This window comes from Trypanosoma cruzi, genomic scaffold (assembly GCF_000209065.1).
Source record: "Trypanosoma cruzi strain CL Brener 1047053517129 genomic scaffold, whole genome shotgun sequence".
NCBI classification, from domain to species: domain Eukaryota; phylum Euglenozoa; class Kinetoplastea; order Trypanosomatida; family Trypanosomatidae; genus Trypanosoma; species Trypanosoma cruzi.
Genome location: NW_001849547.1, coordinates 212,692 through 231,917, shown reverse-complemented (window position 1 = coordinate 231,917; position 19,226 = coordinate 212,692). Strand labels below are relative to the sequence as shown.

The following is a 19,226-nucleotide window of genomic DNA, read 5'->3' as shown; positions in this document are numbered from 1 at the left end:
CTACACCGTCAGGAACTGTTCACCTCGCAAGGGCAATGTGCGGGGAATCTGAGCTCTGGGGCCGACTATACTGGGCCGTGAGAGATTGCACGAACCAATGCCGATTCTGCAACATCTCACCGGAACAGTCTGCATATATGCGCTCTAACAACGATCCAACTGCACCGGGGACGGACACTGTTCCCCCGTCGGCGAGGGAGGAAGACGTCTCTCCAGTAAGGAGACGGACCCTCACACGCCGTCGGAAGGAGAAATGTCCGCACTGCGATTCTACATTGACGGGATTCTCGGGCCTCGTCAGTCACTGTCGGTCACTTCATCCGGAACATCCCCCACCGCTTCCCGAGCTCAAATGTGATTTCTGTGACATGGTTTTCCCCACACGGAGAAGCACCGCACAGCACAGAAGTCGCTGCGCACACAACCCAGACGCCACACGGCATCGAAACAGCAGTGCCAGGAGGCGATCTCTGCTGCCGCAGGATCAGCCAGCTTCCACAAGCACGCCAATCGGCCCGCAGGAAACCTTGCAACATCTGCTTCTAGAATGTCCAGGCACCTTGGCTGTGCGTCAACGGCTGGGCATTGAACAGGAACTTCGCCTCGGAAAGTTTTCTCAATGGCAGTTGCTTCATAGCAGGAAACTTTTGTCGTTGCTCGACCACCTCTTCGGCACTCAGATGGCATCGTGTAGGTAGAATTGTAGGTAAAAGTAGAAAAAGAAAGAAAATCCCTTGTTGAGAAGAAAGTGGTGTCGGCGCGGATGGACCACAAGCGGCCCGGGATGACATCGCATAGGATCGGGCAAATGACTACGTGTTGTGGCGAAGATAAGCCGTCCGTGCGCAGTAGGACCAGTGCGTTGCGTCCTCCAAGCTCGTGGAGGCACTGAATAACCCTCTTCAGCAAGACGAGACCAGCGTCAATCTCCACAGAGTAGGTGCACGCATCCTTTGACGTGGGCGTGTGACGAACAAGCACAGGCCAAGGAGCATTTATGAACTGTACACCGTTGTGAAAGAGGAAACCAACCCCCCTTTCCTCTCCTCCGAGACACCGCCATCCGGCCATCCTTCAATGACGATGTTGTGTTCAGAAAGCAGCATGTGACAGTGGGCAGTTCGTGCCGTAATGAGTCCCAACGGCTCCGCCGCATCCGTCGATGTCGTTCGTACGGCCAAGAGGTAAAAAGTGACGCGGTCAATTCGTACAGGTAGGAGGAAAGAAGATACACCAGCAGGCGAAGGTCCGGCACAAAGTTGCAGAGGATAGAGGCTCGTAATATTGGGTCCACCAATGTTCCGGCAAAGAGGTCCAAATTGCTACGGCCCTCAGGATTCTTACTTGCACGCAGACCTCCAGTGTGGAGAAGACGCTGTCCAGATGGGTGTCGGTAGTTCCCGCATTCCTGGGTAGTCCCGCAACCGCCTTGATGACTGAGGTCCAGCCTTGCAACAACTGTGACAACAGTGAGGGTGTGTGCGTGGGAAAGTGTGCGGACCTCACAACCACACAAGAGAATCTGTCCTGCCGTCCATGCGTAAGACCGCACCCGTGTGGGGTGTCGTCTTCCACACAGAGACTTACGGCAAAAGATGATCTGTTGAATTCTGTCCTTGCGGCGCCGGACATCCCCCTCGAAACTGGTGAGGGCGTCCAACGTAACCCCCAGGATCTTATGGGATTACCTCTCGCAGGGGTACCGTCGTCCGTTAATTCTGAAGAACCCCAGTACAGGAGCTTTGTGGTGCCCTGCAATGCGTATCGCCATAAAGGAGGTCCTGTCCGAGAGTGGAAGACCCTTGGCTCTTGTCCACTCCGAGATGGCATTAAAGAGCGGTTGCATCGCCACACCACTTTCGAGGAGGATGTCCGGCGACGCAAGGACAGAATTCAACAGATCATCTTTTGCCGCAAGTCTCTGTGATCGATGATCGGAAGGTGCACAATCGGGGGGGCAATGGCTGCCGGTAAATGCGCCTGTTGAAAGCTACGTGTTGGGCCATCGAGAAATACTTCGAATGGCCACGGTCCAAGAACAGACCCTTGAGGAGCACCGCACGGTAGCAGTGCCCAGACAGAGTAACATCCCGTACGGAAGGTGCGCCCACGCCTATCTGTCAGCCAGGCAAGCATAAACCTCTGCTGTTACGTCGAGACACCCAAGGACAGTGTACCATCCATAATGTGACGGTGTGAGGCCTTGCAAAAGGCGTCGGTAAAGCCTAGGAGGGCCGGTATGCTCTCCCGACATCCTTTGCTGCTCCTGCTCGGATGATTCTTGCACCCAATTTCTCGCCGGCGTTCAGGGGTCTCCCTGCCGAGACGCGCCGGGACAAGGATCCTCGTTGTTCTTGCTTCCACCGTCGTGCGGCAACAAAGAAAGCCATATTGTGCGTCACACATCGGGCCGTGCGTAGCCAGAAGCGCACCTTCCAGAACCGCCCGTCCACAGACACTGGGGAGTGATGAGGTGATGCGGACCGGACGGTCATTTTTGGCTGCATCCGGTGCCTTTCCAGGCTTAATTAGCAAAATCGAAGTGCAGCGCTTCCAGAATGCCGGAACGTTTGTAAGGTCCCAGAGAACCTTCTTGTATGTCCTTGTCAGGCGTGGTTCAAGGACATTGCCAAACGTCTGTGGGAGACAAAAAAATGCCGTCATTTTCGGGCGCCGACGTTGGCCGGAGTTGTTGCAGGGCCCACCGCACTTCCCACACCGTGACTGCCGGTACGCTGTGAGGACCGCATACCGGCAGCAGCACACTCAGAGCGTCGGCCGAGACAGCCTTGGTGGAGCACGCCGCGTTGAATAACGCCGCCTTCCGTCATGTCGTAGATAAAGCTCACAGGCCGTCCCAAAGTTCTGTGATCGATGAGGGGTGGAGCCGCAATGGCCTCGCCGTAGTGTTCCCAAATGCCATCGTCTCTCGTTTCCCCTTTGGGGCATTGGGGCACGACCGCGGCCGTGCTGAGGCCAGCGGTTTAGAATGGAGTGAGTATCTGAGTGCCCGCTCCAAGAAGCCTGCCTCGGCCCGGCTCTCCGTGACGCCATCACACGCAGATCAAATATGGGCGTCCGTTACTCTAGAGAAGCAGATGGATATGGGACGCCGTGGCAGAGAGCGCTCCTTGATGCTGGAATCTATGAGTGCCAACATCCGATCGCCTTTCCGCGGAACATCCGGCATCACCTTATGTTAGATGAGTCGATATTGGGGCGCAAAAAGTACGAGAACTATAGCTGTGCCATCAGTGTTGAAGGCTGTTGGCGGCAATCCTAAATTGGAGGGGAGAAACCCCCTCGAGGCGCACCAATCCAATATGTACTCGTCCTGCACGCTCAGTATTTTGGCTGTGTGACCTTGTGGAGCGGCAACTCCTGTGCACCAATTGCCGTGTCGAGCATTGAATTCCCCGGCAATGGCGTCCACGCCGCTTTTTCTTCTTTCCTCATGTATTTTCAAATGGATCCAGTAGCCCGCACGCCAACCACAATTTTTTTTTTCGTTGGGAAACACGGTCGCTATTCATTGATCGCCCGAGCGCCGTTCAAAAAAACGTGGCCGGTTCCCCTTTCCGAATAACGCTCTCATGCGACATGGATTTTCTCCAGGTGTTCCAACGCCCAGTGGTAAAAGGAAAACATTTTTCCACAGCGTGCGCGGCAGGGCCTCCCGTGTATTGTCGGGGCTCAGCGGCTGGTGGGGTTGCAGCAGAGGAGTGGCTGAAGGGCTACGGCTGTCATTGGGGCTTGCAGAGGTGCGTTGTCCGATTTTTGCCCGTTGATACGCGTGACATTTTCGGTATTGACCTGCGCGTGAGGTGCTTCTTGAGGAGACCGCGGAGCTGTCGCAGAATCCACGTGTGAGGCCTTCTGCAACGATTGGAGTGCCGGGGTTCGTGCGTCGGGCGTGTGCCTTCATATTGTGGACGGACGAGAAGACGCTGCTGCAGCTTGGGCGGGAAGACGTTGATTTGCCGCTCGTCATTCTACGAGGAGTTGCCGTGGACACGCCAGGTGGAGGTTCCGGAGGAGGTCGGGGCGGTCCTGCCTCTTCAGCGAGGAAGGGACGGCACCACCGACATAATGGGTTGCTTGTGATCTGCAGGGCGCGTGCCGGTCTGCCGAGGAGTGGGCGGGAGTCGCATTGTATCTGCGCACAAAGTCGTGATTCGATGCCCGATGTCTGCCTGCACACCAGGAAGACAGCCCTTGCCACACCGAAGAGCGACTGGCGTGCGGTGAGTGCGACTTCCTCCTGGGCATCCTTCCAGTATAACCTCTTGACGGCGGTAAGGAATTCCACGTGCCAGATCGGGACGCCTCATTGCCGGAAGGATCGTGCAATCGTGGCTTCTTCGTCAGCGGCCTCATTGCGTGGGATACCGCAGTGCGATGGGGAAAATATAAAGTCTGCAGGGTGGCCTCGCTTCACCAAAGAAAGCAGCATAATCCAAATTTACTCAGCAACGCAGTCACGCACGGCCAGTGGGGCAGCGCGGAGTGCCTCAATTGCCGACAGGGAGTCAGTTGACACCGGGGTTTGTGTGGACGATCGGGATGGTCCCAGACGAGGAGGTATGAGATGTCTAAAGCCAATTTTCAGTGGCAAGGCACTCTGCTCTCTATGAGCATGCGAGTATGCCGGCTGCTGCACGATGGACCTCCACAGAGAGACCATTTGTCTTTGTGGGACCGTATAATGGTGCAGCGGATCCAGATGCGAGTCCAGCGAGGGATGAAGAACCGTCTGCCCATAATTCAAAATCATAATCTCCTTAGAAAAAGTAAATTGAATTAAAAGCCGTGCGCCTGACATCGTCAGAGGCGTCGTTGGCAAAGCGTGGCCGATAAAATCTCACTTTGTTGCAGCCCACGGCGTCCCAGGGAATAATTCGATGTTGGGTAATGGGAATAGTATGATTGCGGTTGTGTGGTATCCCAATAGTGCCACAGACGCGTAGCAGTCCATCAATAGCAGCATCTCTCGGGAGCGGTATTGATGTCGCCGCTTTCCTATGCATGGACAGCGGCACAGGTTCCGTGTAGATAAGGGAGCGCAAATCCTCGTGATCATGGAGGCTTATATAGCGTTCGTATTGTGTGAGTGCACGACGCCAAAATATCTTACGGAGCGGAAGAATATTGGCTTCCAAATAGACAGATGTGTCTTCCGTAGATGCGCTCAGGCCAAGAATGTTTTGCTACCGTCGCGGTACCGTACCTCCATATTGTGGAGGTAAGTGGGGGCGAGTCACGGGACAATTGCCTCGCCATTATGAAATAGCACACTATGAACGTATCCAATCAAAAAGGATCGCATGGTGTGATGGGACGCGCCCGCCTCTGCGACCAGACGCAGCTGATAGCGGCGTGGCATGGTCCTCTTTGAACCGGTGGAAGCATGCGTAACACAATTGAGAAGTTGATCGAACGTGTTGCCCAGCAAGCGCACAGGGCGTGACTGAATACGTAGGTTCCCGCTAACAAGATGGAGATCGACCATGTCCTCGTCAGACCGTGTGTGTGTGAAGAGATGTAGAATAGAGCAGCTTCGCTCTTAGCGACGTTGATTTTTAGGCTGTGCTCGGCAGCCCATGTGGCCACAAGAGACAAGAGCGGTCGCATTGCCGCAGCACAGGCATGGATGTCCGCACCTAAGGCAACAAGTGCGTGTTCGTCAGCGTACATGAATGCGGAGGCAGAATAGATGTTCTCCAGGCGGCGCAGCAGACCATCCACACAGCAGAGGAAGAGTTGGGGTCCCGGGACGCCGCCTTGCGGTACTCCAGCTGAGGCGAGTTGTTTCCGGGAGTGCTGTTCGCGAGTGCATACCCCAACATAGCGGCCCCGCAGGTAGTTGTGCAGCCAGCGTTTCGTTCGTGGCCAAGGCGCGGTAGTCTGTCAAGCGTGCCGAATAACTTCCCATGGTCAGCGGTGTCGAACACAGTCGAAAAATCAATCGAGACCACAAGCGATGGCGACGAGCGTGTTGTGTGTGGGCGCCGCCTCCAGGGCGCTCATACTCCACAATGCTAAACTCATTCAGTTCACGATTAATTCTATCGATGACAATTGTCACCGCGTCCGATGTAGAACGCGAAGGTGTAAAGCCAAATTGACGTGGGTGGTGCGGCAATAACGCTGATAGACGGCGGTGAATCATTCTTTCGGTTTAGTAACACAGAGAGCAGCGTGATAGGTCTGTAACTCTCTGGGCGGCATGGATCCTTCCCGGGCTTGGGGAATGGGAATGGTGTCCACCGCGTTCCAGGAGCCAGGCAGGCTGCCGTTTGCGAAGGGGTTGTGGATCATCGTTCTAATTGTGCTGCGCGCGACGGGCCCGAGACGGTGCAGGAATTCATTCAACATGTTGTCGTGGCCAGGGGCTGAGCCGAGCGAAGAGTCGCGGATGGTCACGTCAAGTACATACGGCAGGAAAGGCCGATCCATTTCCCAGCCACCAAGAACCAAAGGAGCGCAGCGAGCAGCAGCAGCAGTATAAGGCGGTATGGCACGTGAAACCGCACAAAATGACGGACAAGCAGATTTGCCTGTTGCCGAGGCAGAGCACAGACGCGGTCCGAAGTTCAGTGCGGAGCACCACCGATTCCAGGGGATGAGGGTGCGGCGCCGCCACGCCTCGGAGATATCGCCGGCTTGGGCTGGGTGAGGCTCCAAGTTTTTCCGCGCGGGCTTCCAGAAGCATAGCGAAGTCACGGCGTAAGGCTTGATTTTATTCCACCACTTTTTGGATGAATTCGGCTCAAAGTAGGCTGTCTCCGGGTGAGGCAATGTGTGCGTTGTATGCGGCTTCGGCGGCTGACTCGGCCTGTTCCATTTCGTGTGTCCATATCTTTTTGGAGCTGTCACGGCTGCCGCGCGGGATGTGGCGCTCAGCTGCTCGTAAGATGCCTCCGCGAGGATCCAACCATGTGGACGCGGTGGAAAGGAGGGTTTCACACAACGATGTAAAAGCAGGTCAATCCGCTTTACGCAGGACAAAGGTGGCTTTCTTCCGTCAAGGCAGCGTGTTTGCTAGTCGTGGAGTGCCATCAACCATCTCTACCTCGTAAGATATCAAGCAGTGGTCCGAGTCCATGTAAGGGGCGAATGTCCAGTGGGAGATGCGTAGGGCGCAATACGCAGTCACGTCAGGGGACGAGGCATTACGATGTGTGATCCGCGTTGCCTGCGCCGGGTAATTTGCCAGCCCGAAATCCATTTCGATTAGAACAGCGGCGAAATTATCGTCTCCAGTCCTTGATGGTACATATGACTGTCCCAGAGTTCACGATGTAAATTCAGGTCACCCGCGATAATCGCTGCAGGGCACAAGCGACAAACGATATTGATAAATGCAGATTATTGACCAATTGCTGTGGGAGGGTTGTAGAGATTCGCCACGCAAATGCTGGGACAGCCCGGCGGAAATACACGGACAGCAATGGTCTCCAGGAGGTCAGTGCCAGGGAGCGTCAGGCGCTCGCACGGTAGAGAGTGGCGCACCAGAACGGCAACGCCACCACCGCGCCCAGTGAGGCCTGAAGGCGGTCATTATGGCCACACAATTTCGTCGCCACGTCACCACGGTTACTTATTTCCTGCAGAAGAACGATGTCAGGTGGACGCTGCTCCAATCGCGCCGCAAATGCAATATTTTTACGGACGAGAGGCCTGCAATGTTGAGCTGCCAAATATTAGTGATGCAGCCATCCTCCTCGGTGCCAGGGTTCTTGTGAACGTCACCGCCGCGGGTGATATCAACGGAGTGGCCGCAGCGAAACGGTCGTGCAGTTCTGACCGACAGTCTGCAGGCAGACCGCCTCCTCTCCCCGCACCGGGCATGGCGTGGAACCTTCTCGGGGGGTGAAGTCACCTTGGTCTCCGTCGTGCTCGCAGCAACGCACCGCAGCGGAGTTCCTACACGCAACCAGAGCCCCAACACCGCGACAAGGTGCGACTTCATCGCTAGTTGCTGACTTTGTTGTGACGACGCGGCTCTCATAGCTCAGTCGGTTAGAGCGTGGGTCTAATAAGCCCAAGGTCACAGGTTCGACCCCTGTTGGGAGCACTTTTTCTCCAGAAATAAATTTAACGAGCTGTGCATGTGTTTCGCGGGTTTTTGATAACTTTTTGCTATTATTATTATTATTATTTCAAATTCAATTCATTCGACGCGTAATGAAAGCAAGGATGTACCAGAATGGAGAAATAAAATCTCCCTTGATGATTTAGAAGGCGCAGCCGTCCACCTCGACGCGGTGGCAGGGTTTATTAATCCTCTGTTTTTTTTTCCAGGGAGGGCGCGAAGGTAACGGCGTACTTGGATTTACGGGGGCCATGTTTAATGGCCTTTCGCAGGGGGCAGGGGGGCTAATAAGGTTATCCCTTCCCGCTGAATTCCATCGTACGCCTAACAGAGCTGCGCATTGGAGGGGTGTGTTTTCACTACGGCTGGTAAGAACAGGAGAAAAGAAGAAAAAAAAAGGTGGCTGCAGCCTCTTTTCGTTTGAGCCCACACCCCAAAACAACCACCCGAACATTTATACATCTACATATTAGGATACACGCGTGTGGGCGCACCGCCATAATTTTCAATTACCGTGTTTCTGTGAGAATGGAAAGATCAAAACACTCCTTGTAGCGACGGTTTCCTGCCGCCACTGCTGCCAGCGCACCGGAGCATAGCGCAGTCGTGGTGGCGTGCGGTGTGGGCCGAATGCACTTCAGAATCCATTCCTTCATGAGTCCATTGAAAACAGAAACGTCACGGGCACGTGGATTGATTGCATCCAAAAAGTGCGTGTGAATAGACCCTAGTGGTTTCCCTTCGTAGCACAGCATCCACTCACCCTGTGCACCGATGCGTCTCATGGAAAACTGCCGCGCCTCCAGCAGCGGATTCTTCCGATAGGATTGAAAGAAACGCCAGTAACCATAATTGTGCTGCGGGGGAATCTCGTACAAAGTGGAAGCGAATTTCTTTGCAACATTCTCTAGGGAAGCCTGATCAAAGAAACGTGAGTGCCGCGTCGCACGTCGCCATTCATGCAAAGGAGCAGGAGACGCAGCAGCCACAAACCCACCATTGTAGCGTCCAAAAAGGGCCTCATCCCTTGGAGAAATTCGATGAGGTGAGAGCGCCACTTCCGTACCGGAAGGAATTCGCGGAAGTTCATTCAACAAAATAACATCACAGTCCAGAAACAATACCGCCCCCATGTTTTCCCCGCCGTGTTCCTCTCGAAGCATCATGGCATGTTCCATGAGGTTCGCCTTCTCCATCATAAAGTCCGTGTGCCGTGAGGGGTACCACACACCGGGCTGCCGCTCCATTTCTCTCCGCTGGATCGGCACGTAGGGGTCCAAGCACGGTATCCATACCATGCGACTATCATTACAAAATCCGGCGTAAGCTTTACTCTTCGTGTTTTCCCCTACTTTGAGCATGGCTGATGTGCACCCCACAATGACGGGGATATCCGGATGGTGTACTCGCAGGCAACGCAGGAAGAGGTAAAGTTCTTCGTCACACTCCGGTGTGCCCATAGTGCAAACAGACGATATCCCTGTTTCCATTACCGCTACTGCGACAGCTGACATATGAGGACCTTCTGGACAATGACGTGTTTTTCTTTTTCTTTTTTGTTCTTCTCTTCAAAAAGGGGGTGCACACCAACCACCACCAAATGCATACAAATAAAGCATAATAATAATAATGATAATAATCGGCAACCATAGCAAACAACCATTTTTTTCTAATACAATAAAAATCACTTCTGGCAATGTGATCGCAGATCACTCATGCCATTGGGTTTCGAGAGAAAGTGATGGAATCATCGAAATGACGACAACAATGATGTGGTTCGTTCCCCAACACACACACACACACACACTGAGTTCATGTCGACCGTCTCCCTCGATTCTTCAATGCCTTAGCAATACCAAATCGCATGTCCGCTTCGGTAATGGTGATGCGTGGTTCTGAATTAGGAACCATGACAGCCAAATCATCATCCTCATCATCATCCCTGTCTGCATTGCTCTCATTTCTTAACCTGTCAGTAGAGGAAGAAGCCATCTGCTCTCGCAAGAGCTGCCAACAGTTCACTTCCGTGTCAAACGGCAACCGTCCCTGCTGCGGCTGCAATGGAGATTGGGAACCGTTTTCTTTATCAGTGCTTCGCGAGCGTTTTTTACCCTGCGTCGCGTTTTGCATGAGCAAAGGAACCGTCTCCCCTTTTCCAATGGCAGTTGGAAGCAACAACGTCCATAAGCCCAAACAACCATGCGTTTCCGCTCGGCGCACACCAACGGGCTTCGGTGCAACACTACCGTCTTCTGTCGCTTGTCCCCTCGAGCAATTTTCCGCATCCTGCGCCATGTCCTTCTCAATCTTTTCCAAAGCGTCTGTGAGACCAAGACGGTATAATGCCGCCACAGAAGCCTCCACCAGAGCCTCAACAATAGTGCGAGCCGCACGATGGCACCACCGTTCCTCATTCGACAGCAAGGATCGTACCGGGCCATAGTGCACACTGTAGTCACGCAAGACCATCGCCGTACGTGCACACACTTTCCCAAAGAGACGATGTGCCGATGTTCGTCGTTTCTCTCGCTGTGACGCTGCGGTGTATCGACCTCCATATGTTCCCTCGCCATGCATTGCGCATGGCAACCACACACCATATCCACCACTCCTCTGCGAACCTCTTCGCAACAGTGGCGACAAGGATGGCATCGGGCAGATGTCCAAATTTGTCTCACAGGCAACCAAATAACAATGTTGCCGTCCATACTCCTCAACCAAAGGAATGTTCTGCCGTGCCTTCTCCGACACGTTCGAACCCTGAAGAAAGTTCCGTCGCTCTTCTTCCGTCTTACCAAACCACCACCGGATTAGAGCCATCGGTGGCGCCGTGGCAGCATCATTCTCCTGCATGCTACTCATACATCGACTGGAAAACAGCAACAACAACCAAATCGACAAACAAAGAGCAACACAACCCCACCACCACCAGTAGCCACGTGGTGCATATATATTTATATATAAACCGAAAAGAAGGGAAAGAAAGAAGGGAGAGAAGGCGAACTGACAGGCACGGAGAGCAAACGTTTAGTTTATATACCACTTTTCCGCTATCCACCCCACCAAACAACAACGACAACAAACAAACAAACAACATCGCAGTTTTAGGCCGAGAATTTAGCATATATATAAATATATAAAATTGTTTTTTCCACCTCTCCTCCTCCACCTTTTTTTCTTTTTATTATTATTCTTTCTTTCCGTTTCAGAAAAGACATGTCTATCCACCAGGGCCATGGATCCCTCACCAACAACACTGCAACATTTTTTTGAATCACACAACCCTCCAAAAAAAAAAAAAAAAATGATGAAGAGGGGGAGAAGGTTGAAAAAATAATAATAATAATAACAACAACAAATAAACAAATGAACTCCACCGCAGACATAACCAACGTCTTTTTACACCAGCACACCACTTTGTTCTGCAGCACCTGGCTTCTTTGCTGACTCAGCGTTCGTATCACCGCCTGGGTTCTGACCGTGTTGTTGGGCCACAGTCACACCGTGTTTTCTGGCGTAGTCTTCCATCACAGCCTGTTTCTCCGCAAGGATTTTATTGAGTTGTTCCAATGCTTCCTGAATGCCCTTTACGTTATCGTCCAGCTCGGGTAAAATCTCAGCCACCGTGCGCTCAATGAGGGCTCCACCAACAAGGCGATGACAGCGGCGATCACCGTTCAGTGGTCGCAGGGCCTCGGCAACCAGTTTGTGCTCGTGTAACTCGTTCTCTAATTCAGAAATGCGAGAGACCAGAGAAAGACACTCCTGACGAAGTTGTTGGTAGCGTTGCACAATAGCCTCCTCCGAGGGTGTATTGTTGCTCCCGCTATTGTTCGTAGAGGTCATATTTATTACACGTCTTGTGTCCGTTTCCTTCCTTCTTCTTTTCTTCTCCTCTCTTTTTTTTTATCCTCCCGTTCTAAATTAATCCCTCAAACCAAAATTCATCGGACCAAGAAAGAGAGAAGAGGATGTGCACATAACGACAAGTGGATGCAAGAAACGTATACAAACACAACACGCACACACACACATAGAGAGAGAGAGAGAGAAAGAGGAGAGAAAGAAAGAAGAGAACACTTCAATACATCTAAAAGCCCTTTCTCATCTGCATACAAAAAAAAAAAAAACATGTGAATAAATAAGTAAATATATTGTATATTTAATCTCTTTTCATTATGCTTTATTTTACCCTTAACCCTTTTTTTGCACCCTCTTCAGCAGCAAGACGAGCGGCAACCCCGTCCTCCAGTCGGTGTAGCCTCACATCGTTGCCATGCATCTTCGCATTGGCCATATGCAGAAGCCGCCGCAAATAGGCGTGCTGACCCTTGACGTAGTTCACGCCGTCTATAATGAGAGGGACGTCCAGCCCTAGTCCAGAGGCGTGGCGGATTCCACACATGATTTTCTTCCCTGGTGGTGTGACCCCGCTGTTGCGGAAACCAGCGTCCGTTGCGGCAGCGGACAACAGTCTTTTCGCACTCTCCATCGTGCGGCACTCGACATGCATCACAAACGGTTCCATTTTCAACGCGACCATACCAAAGACTGGTGGAGAAGAGGCCTGAAGTACCCCTTCCCGCACCCAAACACCATCCAATTCGCCCTCTTTCTGCTGTTCTTTTTCTTCTCCATCTTTTTTATTACTTGTCGCTCCTTCTAGCGGAGTCGTCGCGGTCTCCGTTACAACTCCATCCTTAACATCGTCACACAAGCAGCTGACAAGAACATCAATCTCTCGCTCCGTTAGCACGTCATGCTTGACCACCAACCAACCTAATGCGTCTTTGCCGCCTCTCTTCAGTGACGCTGGCGGCCCAGCAGCCCCACGATCCTCCGGAATGATAACACTATGGAAGAGTGCAATGCGACCCGAACAGCTGCTTGTTGTAACATAATCATCATGTGTATTCAAGAGATGCATGAGTGGAAGGCACTTGTGATCCACACCGCCCTTGGGACTATGATCGCTTGCGTTACTGGAAAGATTTATCATCACTTGCTGTTTATGCGCCAAAAACTCCTTTTCACACTGTTTTTGTTTCGCTACATGAGAGCTTTTGCGCTGCTGATATTGGGGTGATAATTCCTTCCCTCTATTAGAAGGGCGTTTCCCATTTTGCTTCTTTTTTTGAGCTGCAGGGGACTTTTCATCCAACTCTCCCCTTTGCACAGCGCAGAGCAGCGCCGACGAATCCGCTTCTTCCCACATGTGTCCAATCACCAAATCCTTCTCTGCCCACCCCACCCCAATAAAACCACGTTGGAGCGAGCAGATAGAAGACAAGTTGAGAGAGAGCGAGAGAGAGAGAGCGGTGTTTCTTTCCGGTTTGGCAGCTTTCCATTCATTCATTCACACACACACACTCACAACACACCATCCATCTCGCCCTCCTGGCAACAACAGTAACGGAAATGAACACCCACGTTATCCAAAGGGTGACACCCCTCCTCTTCCTCCTCACCCCCTATAAAAAACAACAACAACAACACGACGTGCTAAAGAGGGTTCCACAGGCCATGAAGAAAATGTAACTTTTGTTCCAAAATATAAATGAAATAGCAACACTGCAAATAAATAAATAAATAAATAAATAAATAAATAAATAAATAAATAAATAAATAAATAGGGCTAAAACGTGTGTCTTTAGATCAATGGCTGGGCACACCTCTTGGAGCCACATTATTACATGCGTGGGAATAGGGCATACAATGCTGAAGGGGAAAAAAGGCACTGGGAAATGAGTGCGGCAGAGAGAACGCCTTCATTGCGAACCTCGTCCCAATCCCTCTCCCCAGAAACAACAACAACAACAACAACAACAACAAAAGCTTTGCATTGTTCACAAGACCCATAAACACCGACCGCATGCAGAAACTTTTTTAAAAGACTTTTTTTCTTTTTTTAATTTATTCCCCATGCGTCAGCTTCCCATCAGAGAAGGAAATTCACAGCGACTTCCATTTTCCATTTCTTCCTCTTTTTCAACCCAAAGTGGTATTTCTTCCTTAATTTCTTCGCCATTTTCCCTGGCGCCATGAGCAGCATGCCGCGGAGAACTTAGCCGCGGTAGGAACCTTTTTTGTTTATTTCCTCGAACCGCTGCTCTGTTTCCTTCAACCGCATCAATAGCCGCATCTGCACTGGAGGAACGAAACGACTTCCCCCATCGGCTGGCTGCGGCGGTTGCTGTGACTGTAGCTGCAGGGGGATCTTCCGCTGCAGTGAGAGCCTCCAAGGAGCAACCCCTCCGTGAAACCGCGTGGGTGGCTTCCTGTGGATGCTTCTGAACGAGTTTATGACGTGGTATTGGGAATGCCGTTCCGGAGGATATGGATGGGCTGCACTTCCAACGGGGTCGTTCATAACCGTCAGAATCCACCACGGCCATGGCCTTATCGGAGTCACATACATAAAAACATTGCGTCTCGTTGTTTCTCCAGGCTCTCATGAGTAATTCATCACTTGTGTTACCCGAACAAGAGGCCACACAGAGTGACTGCAGGCGGAAAGATGTGAGAGACTCCGCAGATCGGGCTCTTTTGGCTGGAGCAAATAAAGACGTCGCCACGTGACAAGTATGATGGAACTTGCCATAGAACGAAGTGTTATTTGCCCGTCGCTTCTTCTTTTCACTACGCCACTTAAGTAAAAAAGCTAACATGCGTTTTCCACTGATATTCGGATCCGCAAAGGGTTGATGGAGGAAACCGCAATTTCCCTCTTTGCTTTTACCAGCCTCCTCCTTCGGTACTAGCCGTCCATGCATGTCTGCATCGGACGCAACGGCATGTCTAGTGGCATCGGCTCTACCAAAGGCTGCCGCCTCCGTTTCATTCCAAGAGGGGCTTGTACTACAGTCTATGGCGTCCAGCAGATGTGTGTGAACATCCATCAAGGACTTATCAAGATTTGTATTGTTTATAATTTTCAAATGAAGATGATCATATGCCTGTTCAAGCAAGTGTTTTTGAATCAGGCGAATATGATGAAATTGTGAGACATATTTATTACGTTGCGGGGAAAGAGCCATACACTTGGCACGGGTACGAAACCGCTCAAGATGACGTTCCTCCTTTGTAATGCAGACAAGAAAAGACACACATAATACACCGCGTGCTTTTAACTCCACAGTCTTGCGTTGCATGTAACTTGTTAGCAGATGAACCCCCTCTACTAATACCACTTGATTGCGGCAAATAAATTTCTCCAGTATGCCATCCAAAGCCCGCAACACCACCTCGCATTGCTTTTCATACGCAGCAATGACAACTTGTGGGTCACATTCATTTCCTTCTTTTCCCGCCCTTGGCTTTGTTTTCCCACCACTTCCTTTGGCTCGGTGTGCCTCATATGTAGAGAGAAACAACTCTGGAAATTCCTCTCGTCGTAAGGTCCTTCGAAGCGACTGACGAATCGTGTCTGTAGAAAGAAGGGTGTTAAAACAAATATTCGTTGTAATAAGACTAGAGAGAGTACTCTTTCCACATCCACTGGTTCCACCACAAAACACGATGAGTGATCTGCGGTTTTGTACAATGGCTTGGGTCACATTCCAGCGGGGCAGCGGAATCACTGTAATGCGCTGCCCACGGAGTTCATTGATAAGAAGTCTGGCGATACACCGATCAAATGTATGCTTGGCAGTCACAAGCGTGTACCGGTTTGACAGTGAGGGTGCCTGCATCACCTCCTCCAACTGTCCCAAGTCCCGATTCCCCAAGGCAACACTGGCAGCAACGACAAGTTCAGCAAAGCAGACAACTGTACTCTTGTCAGTTGCACCACCACAATGAATGCGGGAACGCAGTACATCATTCAACGTGTCATATCGCACAAGTGTTGCAAAGTCCTCAGCGGCACCACTTGGTTTGCACGTGTGGGAATCGGTAACTTGAGTGGTGTCTCGGCCTCCATGATTTCCACGCTCCTTGCTGTCAGATTCAAAAAGACCTTTATAGCACAAGAAGAGAAGATATTCCCACAACTGCCGCACAGCTTCATGACAGTGATGTCTCTTGACACCACAGAGCACAAGAATCTTGCACATTTCATGCCAAGTAAGAAACCGCTCGGGCGGCACACTAAAAGGGGAAGATATGGCACCAGCATCTATAGCAGCATCATCCACGGTAGCCGTATTTACACCTTGATGAACCTCCTTGCTCGACAGTTCCGCATTCTCTTGCGGCAATACGACAAGAAATGGTACTGCCACGTGAAGGCCCCAAAAGGAACTGAAGGGCGATAACATGTTCTTTGAAGCAATGGGGTGCTGCCCATTACAAAGAGGGTGACGGGTGAAATAAGCACAAGAAACGGAAGTAGCATGACATCCAGAACCCTTTAAATCGCCAGAATTCCACAAATGAGACTCAGGGGAATTAAATGCCTCGTCCGACGCTTCCGCCGTCTCGACTGTTGAACCTACGGCCTCCATCCAATGAAACTTCTTGTGGAAGACCGTCTGTCAAATGTTCATGTAAAGACACACACACACACAAAAAAAAAACAACAACATGCATGACACACACACACACACACGCCAAGTCAACGGATACATACACACAAAAATGTATATATGTATAAAAAGTGAGGAGTAAACGAGAAAAAAAGGAAGGGAAAACACACACAAAAAAATAGCAAAGGGAGGCCACGAAGTAAGCCTCACGGCCAAGAAAAAAAAAAAAAAAAAGAATAATCAAATTTTGGAATTTTCGCAAGTTTTCTCTTTTTTTTTTTTTTTTTAATTTACCGCCCACCCAACCCCGCGCTTTTCACAATTCCGCGTCCTGGGAAAATGTGTCATCGCCCTCTAAGGCTGTGGCTCCATCCGTGCGTTTTGCTCCTCAATCGTTTGTTTCAAGAGCCCTAACATATCCCGGTGCTGCTGCTTCCTGACCAACAGAGACTCATATTCCCTCCTTGCAGCAGTCATCTTCGACGTCACATCCTCATTTCTTCGAAGCACTGCATCCAGAGAGTCACGCAATTGTGTCACCACCCGCTCCTGCTCCCGGATCAGCTCCACGGAGACACTCTTTGACACCCACGATGGCTGCCGCAGACACCACTCCATCTTCCCCGATAACTGCGTCATGATAACATCCTCGCTCTCCAGACACTTGAGGATTTCCATACGTGTGTTGTGGCGGGCAAAGGCGGCTCGCAACTCCTCGTACTTGGAGGACACCTCCTCGTTAAGCTCGCAAATGCGCATATGAATCTGCATCAGCTCCAAACGGGTCGGAAATGCATCGGTACGCCGTAGAAGATCCGACGCTTTCTGATTGATCGCCGACAATTCTGCTTCTTTCCGCCTTAATTCAGCTACGTACTTGGCACGCTCCTTCTCCCAAATGTCGTCTACACCGGGTTCCGCATTCGCACTACGTTCGGCAAGAGCAACACAGTTCGCCTTGGCAGCTTTCAGACGCTGCTTCCCATCTCTTCGTGTCTCCTCCAAAAGCAGCCGTTGCTCTTCCTTTTGGTCCAAGAGGCCCTGAAGTTTCTGCAGGAGTTTGCCCCGTACAGGATCCGCCATGACATGCTGATAAACATCTTGAAGGTTATGCATGTATTCTGTCCATTTCGCAGTGCGTCGGGCTACTTTCGCCTTCGCATCCTGAAGTCTCGATTGCGCCTCAGCAAGCTGCTGCTCCGCCTCTTCACACTGCAGCCGCAGCGTCTCGGACTCTTGACGGTATCTCACGGTTGCCTCCTGTTTCTGTTGCAGTTTTCTCTGCATGGCCTGTACACTATCCTGTTGCATTTGCCGTTCTTGCTGCCGTGCGTGATACTCCGCACTTAATTTCTGCAAGGACTCGGATATTTTCGTTGTCTGCATCAAAGTCTTCACCTTACTAAGAGACATTTTCCCATCCATGCGTTCGCGGTTTTCTCGCATCTTTTTTATAATCATCTCGAGCATTCGCTCCTCCCGCATCTCTTCTTCCTCCAGTTCTCGCACTTCTCTGGCTACTTCTTCACCCTCCGCAACCACACCCCTCGACACATGTCTTAGCATTAAAACCGAGTTCCGCATCTCGTACCTTATCCCATACTCCAGTAGCGCGGAGGAAACATGCACCAGGCGGGAAAAATTCTGCCCACCTTGCGGTTTCCCCACACTGTGGCGATCTGCAACCTCTGAAATCCGTTGCCGCAAGGGGGCGGGGCGACGCCTGGAAAAACACAGTGACTCCTGCGTGGGCGGCAGCAACGAAACATCATCACCACCACTCTGCGCTGTCATCTCCTTTTCCGAAAGTAACGACTGCAGAGAGGTACCGAAGCGACGGGAAAAATCCCACGCGGTCTGCTTCTCCAGAAAAAATGCGTTTTCCGCACGGGTGGCTTCTACACGCTTGAGCAGCCACGTTGCAACAGGCAGCAGGGATGAATAGTCAAGCCCATGAATTTGGTGCGGCCGAAGGTCAATGGGACACTGCATGTGCTTCAACGCATTGCAGATTTTTTCAGATATGCGAATTTTTTCTCGGATGGTGGCATTCTCAACAAACTCTACATGGAGACGATGGCGGGAACTCAAAATGCCCCAGGTGAGACCCCCAGCGATACGATCAAACACAGGGAGAGTCTTAACACGGGCGCGGTGATAACCCCCGTCCGCAAGCTTCTGTAGCACCGTGTCTGCATCGCTCGGAGTTTCGATGACGCCATGAAGTGATGGCACTACATCCATTTGCAGGCCAACCGGGCGTGGGGAATGTCGTGACGCTTTCTTTTTTCTTTTTTCCTTGCCGTAATAAGCGTTGAGGATCCCCAGTTTGGCCACAGGGGCAAAAGAAACAAAAAGCCGACAACAACAACAACACACACATACACACACACACAAAAGAAAGAAAGGTAAAGGGAAACAGAATATCAAAAAAGTAATGACAAGAAGAGATAATAGGAGGTGCGACGGCGCAGGCAATATTTATATGTATTTGCATATAAATTACTTGTATATTGTGGATATTTGTCTGTGACAGTGAGGCATAGAGGCAGTGAGAGAGAGAGAGGCCAAATCAGCCGCAATATGAATCCCATGGACGACCAAAAGCAACAAGCCTCCACGCAAACTACCTACCGCCGTCGTTCCCACCTTCACCCCCCCCCCCC

At 51.3% G+C, this 19,226-nt stretch overlaps 6 protein-coding genes and 1 non-coding gene across 7 annotated transcripts, besides 17 other annotated features; 1 reads left to right on the top strand and 6 right to left on the bottom strand.

The window, feature by feature from the left end:
• Window positions 1-730: a mobile genetic element.
• Window positions 1-3,634: a sequence feature (heterozygous, non-Esmeraldo-like haplotype).
• Window position 3,635, bottom strand: a sequence feature (haploid, Esmeraldo-like haplotype).
• Window positions 3,636-7,605: a sequence feature (areas not merged during assembly with more than two copies in the genome that could not be assigned to a particular haplotype).
• Window positions 3,680-7,539: a mobile genetic element.
• Window positions 7,606-19,226: a sequence feature (heterozygous, non-Esmeraldo-like haplotype).
• Window positions 8,004-8,077, top strand: Tc00.1047053511483.70. Its single transcript has one exon. It is a non-coding gene; the product is annotated as a tRNA-Ile (tRNA).
• On the bottom strand, window positions 8,605-9,609 carry Tc00.1047053511483.60 (hypothetical protein, conserved; the record flags this gene model as incomplete). Its single annotated transcript, XM_804417.1, has 1 exon — window positions 8,605-9,609. The coding sequence occupies one exon, from the start codon at window positions 9,607-9,609 to the stop codon at window positions 8,605-8,607; it is 1,005 nt and encodes a 334-aa protein (XP_809510.1).
• Window positions 9,713-9,735: a microsatellite.
• Window positions 9,883-9,902: a microsatellite.
• Window positions 9,908-10,957, bottom strand: Tc00.1047053511483.50 (hypothetical protein, conserved; the record flags this gene model as incomplete). The annotated part of the gene is made up of 1 exon (XM_804416.1): window positions 9,908-10,957. The coding sequence occupies one exon, from the start codon at window positions 10,955-10,957 to the stop codon at window positions 9,908-9,910; it is 1,050 nt and encodes a 349-aa protein (XP_809509.1).
• Window positions 11,218-11,239: a sequence feature (AT_rich).
• Window positions 11,424-11,444: a sequence feature (AT_rich).
• Window positions 11,495-11,941, bottom strand: Tc00.1047053511483.40 (prefoldin subunit 2, putative; the record flags this gene model as incomplete). Its single annotated transcript, XM_804415.1, has 1 exon — window positions 11,495-11,941. The coding sequence occupies one exon, from the start codon at window positions 11,939-11,941 to the stop codon at window positions 11,495-11,497; it is 447 nt and encodes a 148-aa protein (XP_809508.1).
• Window positions 11,965-12,003: a sequence feature (A-rich).
• Window positions 12,131-12,171: a sequence feature (CT-rich).
• Window positions 12,279-13,451, bottom strand: Tc00.1047053511483.30 (hypothetical protein, conserved; the record flags this gene model as incomplete). The annotated part of the gene is made up of 1 exon (XM_804414.1): window positions 12,279-13,451. The coding sequence occupies one exon, from the start codon at window positions 13,449-13,451 to the stop codon at window positions 12,279-12,281; it is 1,173 nt and encodes a 390-aa protein (XP_809507.1).
• Window positions 13,671-13,727: a microsatellite.
• Window positions 13,899-13,927: a microsatellite.
• Tc00.1047053511483.20 (hypothetical protein, conserved) lies at window positions 14,023-16,539 on the bottom strand (the record flags this gene model as incomplete). Its single annotated transcript, XM_804413.1, has 1 exon — window positions 14,023-16,539. One exon carries the CDS (start codon window positions 16,537-16,539, stop codon window positions 14,023-14,025), a length of 2,517 nt encoding a protein of 838 aa, XP_809506.1.
• Window positions 16,588-16,669: a microsatellite.
• Window positions 16,831-16,853: a sequence feature (AT_rich).
• On the bottom strand, window positions 16,915-18,804 carry Tc00.1047053511483.10 (uncharacterized protein; the record flags this gene model as incomplete). Its single annotated transcript, XM_804412.1, has 1 exon — window positions 16,915-18,804. The coding sequence occupies one exon, from the start codon at window positions 18,802-18,804 to the stop codon at window positions 16,915-16,917; it is 1,890 nt and encodes a 629-aa protein (XP_809505.1).
• Window positions 18,934-18,956: a microsatellite.